Source organism: Atta cephalotes (assembly GCF_000143395.1).
Source record: "Atta cephalotes unplaced genomic scaffold scaffold00015, whole genome shotgun sequence".
Classification (NCBI taxonomy): Eukaryota; Metazoa; Arthropoda; class Insecta; order Hymenoptera; family Formicidae; genus Atta; species Atta cephalotes.
In genome coordinates, this window is record NW_012130079.1 from 556673 (window position 1) to 574918 (window position 18246).

The 18246-nt window shown below is 33.4% G+C and overlaps 1 protein-coding gene across 3 annotated transcripts in view; it reads left to right on the forward strand.

Moving 5' to 3' along the window:
* Window positions 1-440: 440 nt before the first annotated feature.
* Window positions 441-18246, forward strand: part of LOC105617941 (troponin I) — a 24191-nt gene continuing 6385 nt past the window's right edge. For 2 of the 3 annotated variants that reach the window (XM_012199476.1, XM_012199477.1), the window contains exons 1-4: window positions 441-455; window positions 6420-6548; window positions 7994-8117; window positions 8812-8912. In XM_012199476.1, coding sequence (XP_012054866.1) covers window positions 441-455; window positions 6420-6548; window positions 7994-8117; window positions 8812-8912 — 369 coding nt within the window. Of the gene's footprint in view, window positions 456-5740; window positions 5759-6419; window positions 6549-7993; window positions 8118-8811; window positions 8913-18246 lie in introns of all 3 variants that reach the window. The other variant, XM_012199475.1, reaches the window with a different exon arrangement.

Here is an 18246-nt window from a genome sequence, read left to right on the forward strand (position 1 = left end):
AAGCGTCGAAGCGTTTGAACGTATGCATACGCAAATACTTCACAAAATATTGTTCGATCAAGTTCCAAGCAATGCTAAGAAATTGCAAAAATGATTTTTAATATTAATAATATCATAAAATCATTTTTGACGCCATTTTAATGTTATTATGACATCAAAATATCGTCAAAATAAAAAAATTTATTTGTATTGGTTAGAATAATATAATCATATTGGAACCATTGATACTATTTTGGTGTTACAATTACTTTATGTTCTGCTTAAGTTATTTATTATTTTAAGGAGAAGAGAATTAGATCCCTCCCTTCTAGTCGTTAAAATGAATTATTAGCGACTATTAATAGTGTGCCGGTGTACCAAGGTCTTCAGCTATTGTACATATATAACACTAATATTTGTATTATTTTTTAGGTAGACGCGCGCAACATTAAGACACCACTATGGCGGACGATGAGGTTAGGTGTGTATTCGGATCTGGAGTCTTTTTATATCTTCCCATTTTTTATATTCTTATTACTTAAAAGATCAACGATCGAGGAAAGACCATGGCATACAGTTTCATAAAATCGCGAATATCTCTTAATGTTACATTCTTTTTTTCATATTACCTTCGATGGATCTTCGCCATTGCTGATTTTCACATTGAACAACGGAAACGCTGAACGCACTTCCTACGTGTTGGACATGCAGTAAAATTAGCATTATTGTTGAAAGGTATGCATTGTTTATGCTTTCTGTGATTCTGTGAGAGACCGCTAGTATAAACTGTAGTTTTAGCGAAGATAGTATAGACCTTGTCAATAAAAATAGAACAATGGTTCTACTAAATGTTTCTATCGCGAATCTTTTAATTCACCTTGTTAGAAAGTGTATTTGATGAACTCTAATTTCAGTACCTGATGAAAAAATTATAATTAAGCATATTACGTTTTAGAAATTATTATCGTTCAGCACAAATTAAATTTAAAATTAATTTATATAATTTAATATATTTATAGGATGTTTGGTAACAGATAGAAAAAAAAATTGAATGATAAAATAAAATCACGAATACGATTTTAAAATTTAGTTTTTTAATATAAATATTTACATAAAAAGTGTCTTAAGTATAGGAATATTTAGACACTTATGATGAAAAATTAAAGCATTAAAATTTTATTAATTTTGATATTGTAATTCTGAATGTTTAAATTCATGTAAAAGTCTCTGATGCACATTTAAATATACATTGAAAGATTTCTTATTAAAAAACGAAATATCTACTTGAATTTGTTCTTCTTGATTTTTGCCTTATATTTTTTCATCTAGAAAAACCTGATACATTTTTTCTACTTGTTACTTAATGCCCTGGAAATTAATTTATATTTATATTTGATTTTATAATTTCATTAATTCTAGATAATAAAGTCAATTCTGTATACATATTTTACGTAACAAAAAGGACATACTTTTTTATTCTAAAAGAATAAAAAGTTCAAATACACATTTCTATGAATAAATCATTTTCCTTCAATATACTTCTCTATTATATCAAGCTTTTATGTGTAAAGCTCCGAGGACTTCGAACAGACCGAACCTCGTTTTTTTTCTCCTACAGTTTTTGAATTTTGAAGCAGCTTTTAGTAGCGGATATAAATGATGGTCAAGGATGAGCTATATATAATTTGTGCGCTCTGAAAAAGATTTATATATATGCTATGTAAAATAACGAGGCGATCATAGAAGCTCGCTTCTCGTCATGATTATATCTTTCGCTCTTCTTTTTCCCTTCGTAAGAAACTTTCTACGATCTCCCAATATTCCTTGGCCGTTTCATCCCCCATTGTACTTACATTTTTTATTTGTTTGTAGTTTGATATTCTTTTCATTCTTAATATTTAATTTTTCTATCTCGGAAGAAGAGTCCTCAGAAAAATTCTTGAACAGAAATTTTCCACCAGTTTGGTGACTTTCATCTCTGCATTCTTATAAATAAGCAATTCATTCCCCACGCTCTTTACCTTGATGATTATGACATCATTCCTACGTAATGTCCACCTCGTGGACGACAATTCTTCGTTTGTGCAGTGGGATAGTGGTTTTCTTTCGTATAATGAAGCCAATTTGCGCGGCGCGAACCGCAAATGTAAAAGTTAATGAAGGTTTTTGGACCAGTGCAGAGTAGGGAACATATATTCCACAAATTTCACCGTAAAATTTTCGCTCTGTAGGAAACGAGAAGTGGGACTAGCCATATTACGACCGACATGTCTCCGTTATATGCTCTATGGCCTGATTTTTTGTCTGTTTTATCGTTACACTCTCGTCCTTATTTCGGCATTATTTAACGCGAATCTGGACTACGCTCCGAATCTCTTCGTCTTACTTTATATCTCTTCTTTCCTGCTACTCGAGCAAGCTATTTGTCACTCGCGTCCTTACCTTACGGGAACAAGTTAGTCTTCTCAGATTTTCAATTGTAGATTTAAGGCCAAGATTTGTGATCTTAATTCATTGATTTCCGCGTATTCTAATAATTTATATTTTACCTTGTACTTTTATGACCTTGTACCCTTTCAAAATCGATTTACCGTTTCTCTTTTTTGTTTCTTTCTTATATACTTTTAAAATAATTTATCCGTTTGTCACATTTTCACTCCTTCTGCTCACGATGGCACGAAGAAGACGAAATTTTGTCTTCGAAACGAGAAAATATTTGATATTTGTCAGTACATATTGAAGAAGAAAAATTCTGCGCATTTAATGAATAATAACATTTACCGAAGATCGGTAGAATTTCCATTTACTGATTAAAATCGTTATATGAACACAGTTTGCAGATAGTTCGTTTACTCAGAGTCACGAGCAATAACTCACCAAGTCGACGTAGGAAAACGTCTTTCTTACACAAACTTTCTATTGATAATTACGGAGCTTGCATTATATAGATACTACATCAAGTGTACAATTAAAGTTATTTCAGTTTCATCGTTGTTTACAGGGTATAACAAATTCTTAACAATTTCTAATTCAGAGCTTTTACAGAAAATCTATTAAAGATTTAAATTCTGTTATTAGATTTAAAATATCTTACATTTTCATAATACTTTTGAAACTTACATTCAGAGAAAAAGTGATGTCAACTATAGACAATCATTTATAACATTTATAAATACACAATGATATATAAATTTTGTTTGTAGAATTAATGTATGTATATAATTGGATGATCTATATTGTATTTATTGAATTATAATATAATTTATTTAACTGTACATTATTTCTACATAACATAAAATTTGTATTTTGTAGTTACACTATCATGCATTTCTCTGACAAGTGTTCTATCACAGAACAAATTTTATTCTCCTTGAAATGTTGTTGTCATAAATCTAAAGGACATATACTTTTTTTATATCAGCATAATTTGAGATTTAAAGGATGAAACGATACTTCCAATGCTTATACTCAATTCTAATCAATTATTAATAAAACAGTGGAATATATAGAAAAATGTTTTAGACCAAATTTTTATATTTGTTTATATACACATGTATATATATATATATATTTTTTTTTTAATTATGTATTTAGATTTTTCAGAAATCTAATATTTTGAAAATACTCTTATCTCCATTAAGTTTTAAAGGATTGTTTCATTCTTTAAAATTGGGCTGAAAACATATGTGTCTCTTATATTTTTGTATTTAACAAGTATTTTTTGTATTTCAAGAACAGTCAAATTGATTACGTTATGCAACCAATGCGACTGTTATGACGAATCAATAACCTTAATATATACCATTTTGATTTTTTAGGGCAAAAAATTAAAATTATTGATCTATTATATTTATCAAATCATCTACATATTTATTATTTATCAAAATAAATAATTAAAACTGTGCATTAAATGATTCTTGTTCTTTGCTGTGCCATTGTGAGCAAACTCACAAGCTTCTTCATGTAAAGTGTTTTGGTTTTTTCTCCAATTAATTGGGGAGCTGTTATATAGTAAAAGTAAAACAAAACTTTTGAGAACGCGCACCATACAAACAAACATAAAACGATCAAACAAATCTGGGGTAAAGTAGATATCGATGTATATAAATCGCATGTGGAGTGATTGTTCTCTTCAGGCTCTTCTTTATAGCGCTATATGTCTCTCTAATGCTTTCTTTTTCTTCCATTATAAATGTATAAGTGTGTAATGCATCTAATCACCACGGAGTTTGTGCAGCATGCACCGTATATATATATATATATATATATATATAAAATTTAAATTAGCACTTTATATTGAAGAAAGGTTAATAAAAGTTAATAAAAGTAAAGAAAGAAAAGAAAAATTATTGTATTTTTAATCGCGTTTCACAAATATGTAATCATCAATAAATATTAATAGCATTTGTAACGAACAAGAAAAATTTTTTAAGTGTACATGTCACGGTGTTATTATAATGTCTATTCGAGATGTACAGTCATGTTATGAAAATTTGCATGTTATCGCTTCTGTATTATACATATATGCAACTACACGGAAAGAACATTTTGCTGAAGAATTAAAAAATTTAGCTGGATACAGATCCGAAAATAATTTTGTTAAGCTATTAAAATAATTATGTAGGATATTTGGCTCGCAAGTAGTCAATTTTTTTTTTTCGTAAACGTTCACTTGGGAACAGAAACTTCCCAATTAAAATTACTATTATTAACAACACTGTATATTATTAATTGTGTTATTCCATTTAATTAGAGTAATTATTAATTATTAAGAACGTTATGAATATAGATTTAATTTATAATTTTCAGAATAATCACCTTAAATAGCTTATTATTGTGATATTATTTCTGAAAAATAAATATATAACTGAAAAATAAATATATAAAAATAAATATATATATAATAATAATTGATATATAACGCTGTTATATTGCGGGTTTTCGATGGAATTGCATATTTAAAAGTTTATAAAGAACAATTATTAAAAGAGAAAGACAAAGAGTTGTAAACAAAAAATTAGAACAAAGATATGTTAAACAATACCCATACAAAACAATATTTTACAACAATTCACTTATTTCTTTCCTGGGATGTAAAAGTACTCCAGATAACTGATTATAAGTTAAGTATAATGAATAATATTACAAAAAGTTTTGATATTCGAATAATCATTTTGAGCATCTTAAGTACATAATTATTTTAATGTCAAAAGCTATTTTCAAACCAGAGAGACTTCAGCAAAATATATTATTCTTTTCTTGTATGATTTATTTTTAATAAAAACACATATCGCACCGGTTGGTAAGATCTGCACAGTTTGTAGAAGGCAAAGCTAATGGTCGGCCGAAAGTGCCGCGCGTAATGTCATAAGCGAAAACGCGGCAATTTGCGCAAAACGATATTACAAGATGCTCGCTGGGTACGCTGTTGTAGCGCTTAACAGCGACAAAGTTATATCACTTAAGACAGACTCCATTAGCTCTGCATCGCCATGAAACACGCGAAAACACAGTCGCTACGCTAATGCTTTGCAAGGTATTCCTTGATGGCGAAATCTGGAACACTGAACGCGTAATCTTTTCTTCCTCTCTAACTCTCTCGTACTCTGTCGCTCTTTCAATATCTCGTTGAAAAATATCCTTTTTCACAGTCGAAAGGATCGCGCTCTGCAAAAAGTGTTTTAGATATCGTCGTACGTGCGATCCATGACACAGAGAATATACTAACGAGAAATGTTTTTTCTTTCTCTTTTTTTTGCAGAGAAAGCGCATCGAGGATGTACGTAAGAGAAGAAACTAGCTATGAAACGTAGAGTCGCCTCTTAAAGGACGGCCACTTACCAAGCGGATGAAAGAAATCCTTTCATCGGAACAGGGCTTACGCTCGTTTTATTACGAAATAAAACTCATTGCAAATATTTCAAATTAGCTATATTATTTTTGTGAAAATAATTAGAAACAATAAGACGTTCCTTAAAGTAGACTCGGAATATATGTAATATACAGAAAAAAACTTCTTGTTTACGTTTTTATTTTATACAACAAAAAGTTTAATATCCATAGAGATAATTAATAGCCCTAAATGTAAATAATGGCAAAGTTAGAGTGTTTAGAAAAGTTATTTTTCTTCTAATATGTATATTTTTAAAATATATTAGATTAAAAACTGATATTATTTTAAAATATATTATATTACTTATAATTTTCTAATATACTTATTTCTTAAGAAAATTTGTATTGTAGTAATTACTATAAATTAATTACTTTGTAACTGCACTTGCTCTTTCATTTGCGACTCGTGAAAGTTTAGACAGAGGGATGGGGGTGCGAAAAATGTTAGAGCTCGTATTGTGCAATACTTTCTGAATTCGCGTTCCATGAGACGCTTCGGGGCTTTCTCAGATGAGATGTTTTAAGGGAGTTTCGCACGAAAAATGCAGGAAAAGAAGAGGAAACAGGCGGAGACCGAGAGGAAAAGGGCGGAGGTCCGCGCCCGCCTCGAAGAGGCTTCCAAAGCCAAGAAGGCGAAGAAGGGTTTTATGACCCCCGACAGGAAGAAGAAGCTTAGGGTAAGTCCGTTTTTTGTTTCTTCCCTTTTGAATTTGGTTCGCACGATCAAGTGTGTTTTCACAAGTCGTGGGGATATCCTCTTTAAAAACTCGATCGCAGTAAGTCCGACCGCGAATCTTACGTCATTTCTCTCTCTCTCTCTCTCTCTCTCTCGTCAACGATAAAACAGACGTTAATGCCGCGTCAAGTTTTCAAAAATGTTTTATATTACATTAATACTGCTGTCGCATCGAATGTTTATTATCGACAATTAATTGTAAGTTGATCTCATTCCCGATTTAACTTGACTCGATTGCCTCATCGCACGCTATAATCTTCTCCTGCGTTGTTCGAGCAATATCGCGGTAATCATCTTCTGCACCCTTTGTGCGCCGATTTTCTCGCGAAATATTTCTCGTAACGGCCACATCCATTTCTGTATTACTTTCTCTTATTCTCCCCGCTTCCACCACTTCGTATTTCAATGTTCTGTTTCCCAGCAGCGCGCGGCGGAGCGTCCGAAACTTCTCAAGTTTTATCTCGCCTTTTTACCTTTACTTTATGGTCCCTTACGTTCGCCATTCTGTATCCATCGTCGTGCAACATTCTACAGAACATCCATGTATCTCTCCTTCTCCGGTTTCTCTTCATGCATCGTCGTGAACATTCGCAGTCGCAGTACGTAAAGTTTCCGTATGTGTATGTAGATTACCTCTCGAAGAATCTTCTTGCGTTTACTGGTCCCGCGCGCGCCGCGCCGGCATGTTATTTTCTCGTAAATCCACCTTCCTTAATTCCTTCCTTCCTTCCTTTCGTTGCGTCAATATTTGCTATCCCGTCGAATACCAACCGACGCGACGTTATCTCGCCGTTGACCGAAAGAGAGAAAGGCGTTAGTCGCGAGCTTAAATTATTTCGTGAGTAAACCACGAATGGTAATATTTCTCTCGAGCATTGTGAGTTTAGCGCGTATGAATTTACTTCCGTTTCACCTTTCTGTTATTGTACGGTACATATTTATATAGACACAAAGATTAATTATATTGCATTTAAATCTATTTGTTTTAATAACCATTTTAATATGTAATTAATTGATAATGTGGACGTATAATAGGCAATTTATATATTTATAAGGCATTTTTATATATATATATATATATATATATATATATATAAAATATATTATATTTAATATATTATATTAAATAAATGTAACAATAATCTACTTCATTGCATATGGGTTAAATTGTTCACACATACGGTTTATATAGCCTAGTATACTATTGAATATACAAATTTAATTTCCATTTAAATTATGTCAATTTCACGCAGTTAAAAATTGATTCATTGGTGGATCCTGTAAATATTTCAGAGTACATTTTCCTGGAGAAACTTCTCTCTCGTCTTACGAAATATTTTTTCTTCCTATTGAGTCGAATCTCACGAATTTTTCATATATTTACAGTTGCTGTTGCGTAAGAAAGCCGCCGAGGAATTGAAGAAGGAACAGGAAAGAAAAGCGGCCGAAAGGAGGCGCATAATCGAGGAACGTTGCGGAAAACCAAAGATCGTCGACGAAGCCAACGAAGGTATTTTGCTTCGTTACGCAATCCTGCGAAATACATTTATAATACATTTATATTTAGCAGAGATATTTTTTACATTCGGACAAAGTTCGCGTTGTCCTGAATAAAACTATAAATTTACCTCTTGGATTTATCTCTACTTTTAATCATTAGCAGCAAGAATTATTGCACAGAAACGATGAATTCGAAATGTTAATACAATGTCGATTTGTGTGAATTACAGAAACAATTTTGAAGAATTTGATTTTTAAGAGAAAACGTTTTTATTTCTTAGATGTGATCTGTGCAATAATTTTTATATTTTAGCACAATTGCATTTATATAAAAAATATGAAAATTTTAAGTCACAATAATGAAACGTAGTGTTAATTTTTAGTTTCAAAGGTCGAAATTTTATGTTACTCCATTTCCCATCGTGCTTTATTAATCTTTTTTACAAAAAGTTAGTAAATTTTTGTTCGAAAATGCAGAACATGCGGAGGAAAGTATAATAATTGGTATACGATTTTCAAGATTTAATTAGCACATCACTGAGAATTCTTTCTACTCTGAAATAATTTTTCGATCCCAATAGAAAAAAGTATACATGAGAAAGTACAATAACTTGAGACACGTTTCAGACAATATACGCGAACTGTGACGTTTTTCATGCGCTTTATTTTGTTTTACATTATTTTGTTTCTAATAAACTACACAGAGACCCTAAAGCGCGTGCTGCGCGAGTACCACAATAGGATCTCGGCATTGGAGGATAAAAAATTTGACATCGAATATGTTGTTAAGAAGAAGGACTTTGAGGTACTTTCGAGAGAGCAACAATTGCGAGAACGTTTTCCGCAACGTGCAGTATGATAACGCGGCACTTATGATACAGTAATAATAACGATGTTCAATGTTGTTGCACTTATGTAACGCACTGATCTCCGCCCGGTTGCACATTTACGTAAAGCGATGACAAAATGTAATTAGAGTTTTGGCAAAGAGACCATCGCCACGAGATTGCTGGATTGCACAATTTTATAACATGCCGGCTATATTTAGCCATCGCCAATAACGCACACTCGAAAATAGCACCTAAATGATGACAAATAATAAAAAAGTAGAGCAATTTTTTATAGATACCTGAAAAGAAAAAATGGAATAATTCAAAAACTTTTAAAAAAGAAATAATAAAATATGTATCTTTGCTATAGTCTCGGCCAAAAGTATCAAGTATTAATTATTTAACACATTTTAGCTTAAAAATTGATTCAGAGCATTTGCTGTGAAAATTATTCTTTATTTCGAGATCCTTTATAATGCTGGTAACCAATAGGAAACAATATAGAATTCCAGATAAATGAAAAAACATAGATGCCTAATACTTTTGGCTCTGTACAATTATATAATTATTTCTTATAACAATGATTACAAAATATCGTAATTAAAAGCTTTCATATTCATTTTAAAGGAATTGCAACTTCGACTTACGTATCGTGGCTACTTTCATCAACCAATAAATAATCGTTATCGAGCAACTCCGTGAATGATTAACTGCTCTTTACTGAAACTTGAATCTTTTGTCGTAGTTTCCGTTCTGTAACCGGACAAGAGACACGAGCTTCGCATTCTTTCGTCGCACCGTTTTTCCATTCATACTTTTCTTTTCTTTTTGTTCTATCTCTACGTAACACAAAATTGTCGTCGATTTCTTTTGATTCTGTCAGCATCTGTTTTTCTTCGCATTAATGTGCGCGCGATTTCTCATACTGTCTTCTGTCTCTCTCTCTCTCTCTCTCTCTCTCTCTCTCTCTCTCTCTGCTCTCTCCGTTCAATCCTTTGTTCTTGAATCTTTGGCAAATTTAATGGCAATTTAAGAACACACTATGGATTATTCGCATCTTGATTATTGTATTAATACGGCTTGTCACTACTTACTTTATTTTCGCAAAACACAAAAAGAAATAACAGAATAACATCGATTTTGGAACACGTATATTAGGTATATCCGAATATACAATAATACATTATTATACACTGCTTCATACAACACCATAATATTTTCTAGTGATTGTAATTATTTACGAGAAACTCTGATGCTTTTCTCATTTTGCAAAGAATTGTATATTCACTGTTTCCCCTCCGTTATTTTCGATCAATGCGCGAATATCTATGTGTATCTGTATCATCGCTCCTAGACGACAAGATTGTTTCAAATTTCATAGTGATGTCTGCACTCGGAAATCGTTCTTGGAAGAGAGTTCGGTTTAAGAGCTCGCTTTCGTTCGCTAGAAACTTGAGACAGTTCTTCACACCATTGCGAAACAGCGACAGTTTATAACATTTCGACTTAGCTTTCACACTATCGGTCTCCCTCCCTCAAACTCACGTTTTCCACCCTCTGCCGTTCAAGTCATACACACGAAATGGACTCCGTATATATTATCCGCGAAAAGTTACATGCAATACATCAATTACGACATGTACCCGTTCCAGTACACTCAGAGAAAAAGACAGATGTGGCAACTGTATAGGTGGTAATTATACAAGGTTTATAGGTAGAATTAATGTATCTCTAATTGAATAAACTATTTAATTATAAACTATTATAATTATTGCTATTATTAATACATAAATTCTACACAATATAAAGTACAGTTACTATCTATATATTTAATTGTTATCGCTATATTTTTTTTACATTTTGCAAAAAATTACAATACATCCGTTGCAACAATATATCCGTTACTTAGAGAGTATTCAAAGAAAAAAACATGACAGTAGCAATAGGTGAAAACTGTACAAATTTTGATAAATATTTCGAACAGGGAAGTAACTCCAATGACTCTTAACCTTGACATATGTTGCAAAGTCATGAGGTCCCCAATAACCTTCAATAGGTTTTAACTGTCGCTCATTCTGCTTTCCCTGTTTTAAATATTCATCCAAATTTTATATATAGAATTAATATGCACAGTTGAATAAATTATTTCATAATTATTACAACTGTACCTTAATTCTAAATATAAAACTACTTGTATAATTATCGTCTATATAGTTGCTACTACTATGTTTCTGAACGTATGTAGCGATATTTACATCAATATCTACGACGTAAACGATTAAGTCGCGAGCATTTTTTTAAGGAGTGACTTGAATTTTAACAGCTAGTGTGAAGTCCATTCTGACCCAGTATCATAAGAGGATCAACGTTCTCGAGGGGGAGAAGTACGACCTTGAGTACGAAGTCGCCAGGAAGGATTTGGAGGTCGAAAAAAAGATTTTTTTTGCAAACAAGATGAGCTGCGATTAACGCCAATACTCTTTATCCTCTAGTCATCTTTTTTCTTCTTACTTTTTTTTTTCACGCGCGAAGCACATCTCACTATTTCTAGCGACTGTTCCGATTTGCATACTCATAAGCTGTCTGTAATAATATTAGGCGTAGACATCGAGGCTGAGTATTTTCTTAGCAGCAGCTCCTAACGTAGCACCCTTCGCGACTCGTAGAATCGCTCAATGTAGATCTGTCTCAGTAACGTTGATTTCTCGCAATGTAGTAGAAATTCTCTACTAGAAAGAACTTTCTTCACTTTATACTTACGATTCCGCACTACTAGACTCACACTCTTACCAGTTCCTATATTTTTCACCCGCTCATTTCCTTTCGTCGAATTTCTCTCATCTCCCACTTGCATTCCGTGATAGGTTAACGATCACGCAATTGTCAGCTTCGTGCTTCTCGCTTCCAACGCGAAAGACTCATTTCTTTTCTATTCTCCCCGTGATAATTACATTCCCTCACAAATAATCCTCTTAGTAGTAATAATATAAATCATCACAGAAAATCGCAGGGCGTCACGTGCATTATTTTTCATCATTTTTGAACATCATAGTTTAAAAAAAAATAAATTAAAACAATGGAACAATTTATTGATACTGATATGTTAAAAATGATAACAAATTAAATTAAAAAAGTTGTTATCATTCTTACCCTATCCGATATCAATGAATTGGAAACAGCCGTTTTCAATTTTATATCTTTATGTAGTGCCGTAGTTGTTTTTTTAATTCCTGCATTTTTTTAATTTTTGAAGCTAAACAATTATAATATAATAACGAATTTTTAAGATAACCAACGGCAAGGATGACAAAACACATTCAGCGGATTCCATTTTGCTCTTTTTTTTCCAATAACTTTTTGTTCTTTTAGCCGAGCTGCAGACGATCTGTTCGGCATATTGGAACAGACTATCCTTACTCGAGGGCGATAAATATGACCTCGAGAGGCAAATTAGGTTGAAAGAGCTGGAGGTAATTACGATCGGCTTGCCTGAAAGAAGAGAGAGCCTGTCGAAGTCCACTTGCATAGATAATTTTTGCCCAACTTTTACCCTTTCTCCCGATGCCCTTGTCTACATGATTTTTTAACTCTGCTGTACGTGCTTGACCGAGCGACATTTTTGGTCGAACGGTTCTCGAAGGCGTTTCTGGTTGACGGGTCTTTGAACCTTCGGTTCGAGCACGTTTGCACGTCTCTTAGATAGGAAAATGCCGCGAGACACTAATGTTCCAAACTCTCTATGAAACTTTGAGGACAGTTTGAAGGAACATAACCAACATTAACTTTTTTATTTGCATCGCGCGAGCCTTAACGTTAACGTTTTGTTTCTATTTTTATTTTGCGCCATTAGCCATTGCATTGATTGCAGTTGTTACTTCGACAAGACCAGATCGCATCGGAAAGTGCTCGCGCGAGAATGGAAAACAAAAACAAAATTTCGTTCTCATCTTACACAATTTCATTCAAATAGTCTCCTTATTCAGTTATTTTAATCAGTTTTCAATAAACACCAACATCAATATTATATTTTATTTTATATTCAACAATATATCTAACTGTTACGCGCTACATTGCGTTTATGTTGTTGCAATTATAACATCGATATGATGTTATTGTTAAATTGATGTAGTTACTGAGTTTGGATTAAAACTCTCGTTTTGGACTAATAAACGGTTGGACGAGCAACGGTAGAATAATAGAATAATAGAATATAATAGAACTTTTGATAACATATCGTCAACATGTCATTATACCCTCATTCGTGGGCCGTGGCGCTTTTGATCACGTTCAGGATAATCCGGGACGTGCGAATGGTCGAAGATCGAAGTTTCGAAGGTGTTCAGCCAAGACCGCGTATACTCCCCGCGATACATCTAGCAGGATCAACGACAGGGCGATCTCCATTTTCACTTTAAGAAAAGGAACTTTAGGGTTCAGAGCGGAATTACGCCCGCTTTAACCCGCGTCGAGCCTCGAGGAAAGCATCTCGAGTTTCCCCGACGCGACGCAACGTCCCATACGATTAAGCATTCGAGCATCGCGCAACTTTTATTACCGCGCACGTGGAGCGAGAGAGGGATCGCCAATTTACTCGAATCGGAGATTTCGGAAAGTTTTGCTTGTTGTGAGATCAAGAACTCTCTCATTGGAATTCTAGCGTCGTTTGTGGTGTGCCATTAGTATTCGAGTCATGCAGTTTATATTCTTCGCTAAAATATGTAAAGCTGGGCTCTCTCTCTCACACGCTTAGATTTTATAAAGCAAAAGGAACTCTTCGATATCGTTTATTTATTTACTAAATAATAATATTGTCATTATTATTAATAATATTAATTATAAATTTCCAAAAAATTTGCAGTTATACATATGTTGTAATTCTTTTTCTCTAATTCTTATCACAGTTGGAAAATTTGTTAAATTTAAATATATTATCCATTCATAAATTGCGTTTTAAATTGTATTATGTTAAATTAACATTCAGATAAAAATTTAAAAATGATAAAAATTTAACAAAAGGATTTTGATAAGGATCGATTTTAACACAAGTACAAAATATTTTTTACTGTTACATTTTATTTAAAAACTCCAATAAAACTCTCTTACAGATTAATAATTTTTATTTTTATATCCCACATTTAATTTAATTTGGAGCTGAATATATATATATATATAATATTATGATAATTTTTACTTTTTCGTAACTTGAGATTAGTGGATGATCCCAGCTTACATATCGCACGCGGTATGTCGCGCGCGATGATCGCACGCTAAAGCTGTCCGTCTCTCACTCCGCCTGTGCTGGCTATGCTCCCCCTTCGCCGCCTAAGCTGTCAGAAAAATAAACATATCGAGGAACCAAAGATTTCTGAGAGACTCTCCGTATTCTTTGTAGTGGAATTGAAGAAGATTTGCCAAATGTATTACGACCGCGTCTACCTTTGTGAGGGTCAGAAGTGGGATTTGGAGCGTGAAGTTCGGAAAAGGGACTACGAGGTACAGGAAAAGTGAAAAGCAGCGACAACGGCGAACAATGCGAGGAGAAAGAGAGCAACCGCCAGATCGCACGTTTCTTTTTGATCATTTCCTCCTCAAGTTGCCGACCCGTCCCCCGCGTATATCAGACGATATGGGGTATCACTCTTCTCCCACCCCGATCTCTCTCTTCGCGTTGTCTCTCGTTCTCCGCCCATCCCCCTTTCTGTACATACGTTTCTCTTTCGATTGTTGTTCTCTCTCTCACGATGTTTTTCTTGGTAGAAAACACACTCTCTTGCCGCGCGAGTCCGCTCCAAGACGTGAAAACAATCGAAAAAATTGTCATGATGTAGACGCGTGGAGAAATCTTTTGACGTCATTTTTAATATTCTATAAATCTTTATAATCTTGATCAGTCCTGTCTCGATCTAGTCGATGATCTACGACGATCTACCTTTTTTTTAATCGCGATCTTTTTGCGAAGCGTGACGGAACAGTCGAACATAATTAATAAGAAAGGGGATTTTTCTTTTTTACATGGATATGAAGTGCCGCAACGAAAAATATTTTTGCCGGTTACATATTTTTGCTCTACCCCTTTTTTCTCTCTCTATATTTTTCTATCCTCTATATTTTCTATTTCTTATTTTTTTTCTTACCGCGTGACGTGCCGTTCTCAATCCGCCTGTTTACTTCTCTGCGTCTATCTTCGCTGTCTGGCTAAACGCACACTGTATCCACTCGCTCTCTTATAACGTATCTATTTGTCACAAGTCTATACTATCTCTTTTTCTCTCTATTATCTAACCATAACGCAAATATATTTCTCTAAGCTTTACTAACTCGCCAAAGAAAATAAAAAAAAAGCTTTACTCTCTCGAGTCAGGGCTGAGCAAGCTTATAGAGAAGACGCCATTATTGTGTTATTATATACTCGTAACTCTGTATACTATATACTGCATATATACTGTCTCTTTATATACTTTTTTAAATTTATAGTATTGATTAGCACACGGATTTGTTAATAATTAACGTTGCGCTCGCGCGCCGAGAAAAATGATCGTGAAACGAGATGGGCGCACGATTTCGCAGTGATAGAAGCAGTTGCCCTAGATATGTTGCAAAAAAAAAGAGTACGCAATCGAAGAAAATATATACACCCACGAGGATCACCGAAAGGGATCACTCCTTCCCTTGGTCTCACGCGAGAACTGAGCTGATACACTGTATGCCTGAGACCACGTGCGCGCGTGTTTGTGCGTGCGTGCGTGCGTGCGTGCGTGCGGTGCAAAATCAGAAATAAAAGCGAAAAAAAAGAAATGACAGTACACACATCGATTGTTACGATTTTTACGGTGTCTTCCTCTTATCTTTTTTTTCATCTCTTACGCTTACATGTCTTCGTCTCTTTTCCTTTTCACGCGTGCGTTTCTCTCTCTCTCTCTCTCTCTCTCTCTCTCCTTCTCTCTTTCCACCTTCTCTCTTCCATTGCTTGTCCTTAACATTCTATTATACAACGAGAATATCTTCCTTCACTAAGCATAAACAAATTTGCTTTACCATGCATGCATGGCTTTTCTAACTAATAAACTATTTAAGAGATGATATATATATATATAGGCGTAATGAACACGGGTTAATTAACATTGTTGGTCATGCAAACTATAAATTATGAGGAAACAGGCGAATGGCTCCATTATAGTGTGGATTAATTTCGCGTTATTGTTGACTTGACCGATCACTATTTGATTTCAGAGCGTCACATGATTAGAAGTAGATTTGTATTTTGCCAAAATATATTGCCGGAATTACGTATCTCATTACGCAAATTAATCACCACCAAATAAATACTCTCATTATCAAATTAATATATATTTATATATATGAATAACATTTATGCAGTAATAATTATAAATTATACTTCTTTTTTAAATATTTATTTATTTTTCGAAATTATCGGAAATTTGATTCTCATGTCCAAATAGTTATTTAGATAAATATTTTACTTTATTTTATTTAGAAAAATATTTTACGTTACGTCAGTTTTAGAGATATGAAATATATTCGTTACATCAATCGCAGCAGTTTAATTTTCGCTGCGAAGTAACACATACACACACACACACACATTTGAATGGATTTTTGATTGAAAGGAAACGGTAATGGTGATTTATGAAAACAAAATGATTTTTTGCAGCTAAATTAATAGCATGTCGCTAGTCTATCGCGTCAACTTTTCTATTAATCTCCGTGATTATGATTTATAAAACTCCATTTGCAATGGATATCTCGAGTCGATTGAGTTAATGGAGCTTAATTCGCGTATACTTTCGTAGCTGTGGCTAAAGAGTATGGCACTTCATATTCATCGCGAAGGAAGAAAAACGTGCAATTATAATCGCGAATCGTCAATATCTTATTTTATTCTAATAAAATACGTGAGCATGAATTTTTATGACTTGATAAGAAAACGTAGCTTTCGTCGCTAACATTTTGAAAATAGTACATCTTATCTGCGTTATGAATTATCAAAAACTTATATAAAAAAAACGTAATCGTTTTGCGATATTTGCGATATTATGTCGAAGAAAGTCATTAAAACATTAAAAACATTTGAAAAAAGTTCGATGGTGAGTATACATATATAGATACTCGATCGACGATACAGGTATAAATCAGTTTCATATAACTTTGAAAAAAACGATTGTCGTATACTTTCTCATAAACATCTCAAGAGTCTATTCAGATAAATTTACACAGCTGTATAATTATATACATAAAAAAAGTTACCCAATCATATTCCTATCATAAAGATGTAAAATGGGATTGGATAATTTTTCTTATGCATACATTTATGTGGCCATGATTAGTTTATCTAGGGATAGACCTTAAAAATTGTAGAGTCGGTTGTCTATATTTTTTTATTTTTTCCATTTTTAACTCTCACAAAGGTGGACTGGCTCAAGAATGGATTAAAAGATCATGAAACCGAAGTGCCATGCTGTGAAAATCTTCAGATCACAAAAAATCCTCCCTTCTATTTTATTATTTCTTTTTTTTCCATCGATCAAATACCCCAGTTCTCGCCCATTTCATTTTAATTTTCGTAAGACAATATAAATGTGTACATGAAATACCCAACTTATACGAGAGAGACATTGGAGTAAACACGTACAGATGTCGTCTATGATGTCTTTAAAATGAAGCGAAACTTGATTTTGTACCGACTCGCACGCACCACACCGACTGTCAGTGTCCTCTTGTCATGGTGTTTTCAATTAGGCTGTAAATAGCGGACTTTTCGTGGCAGAACTCTGTTCTCTTCTTTTTTTGTGAAAAAATTTCACAAAAGAAAATCTTCTTTTCATCGTTTTTTAATTTAAAGAATTTTGTTATCAGTCTCCAATTTTATTACGAGCTTAAACTATTTATGATATATTGGCGTAGCGCATTGACATTGTCAATGATTATCTTGCAGCATTCAAAACAGTTTCAATATGTTTACGCATCGCTGCTTTGAAAACAAATGTTATTCTGAAATAATTAGAGTGTATTACACTCGATATAATATTAAACGTTCGAGTACAAAATAGCAAATGAAATCACCAGAGTATCGATTTCGAGGGATTAGTTTCACGCTTCAAATAAGACGAACAGAGCTCTGGCAGTCTAGAAAACGGATTGTAGTGGATTTTGTAATTTTTTTCTCATCACCCACGGCGGACGAAAGAGCTGATCGTGACCAGCCGGTCCCCTGATTGGCCAAAATGAAATTCACACCCCATCGTATCCAATTCCTCTTTTCTTTCTCTCTCTCTCTCTCTCTCTCTCTAC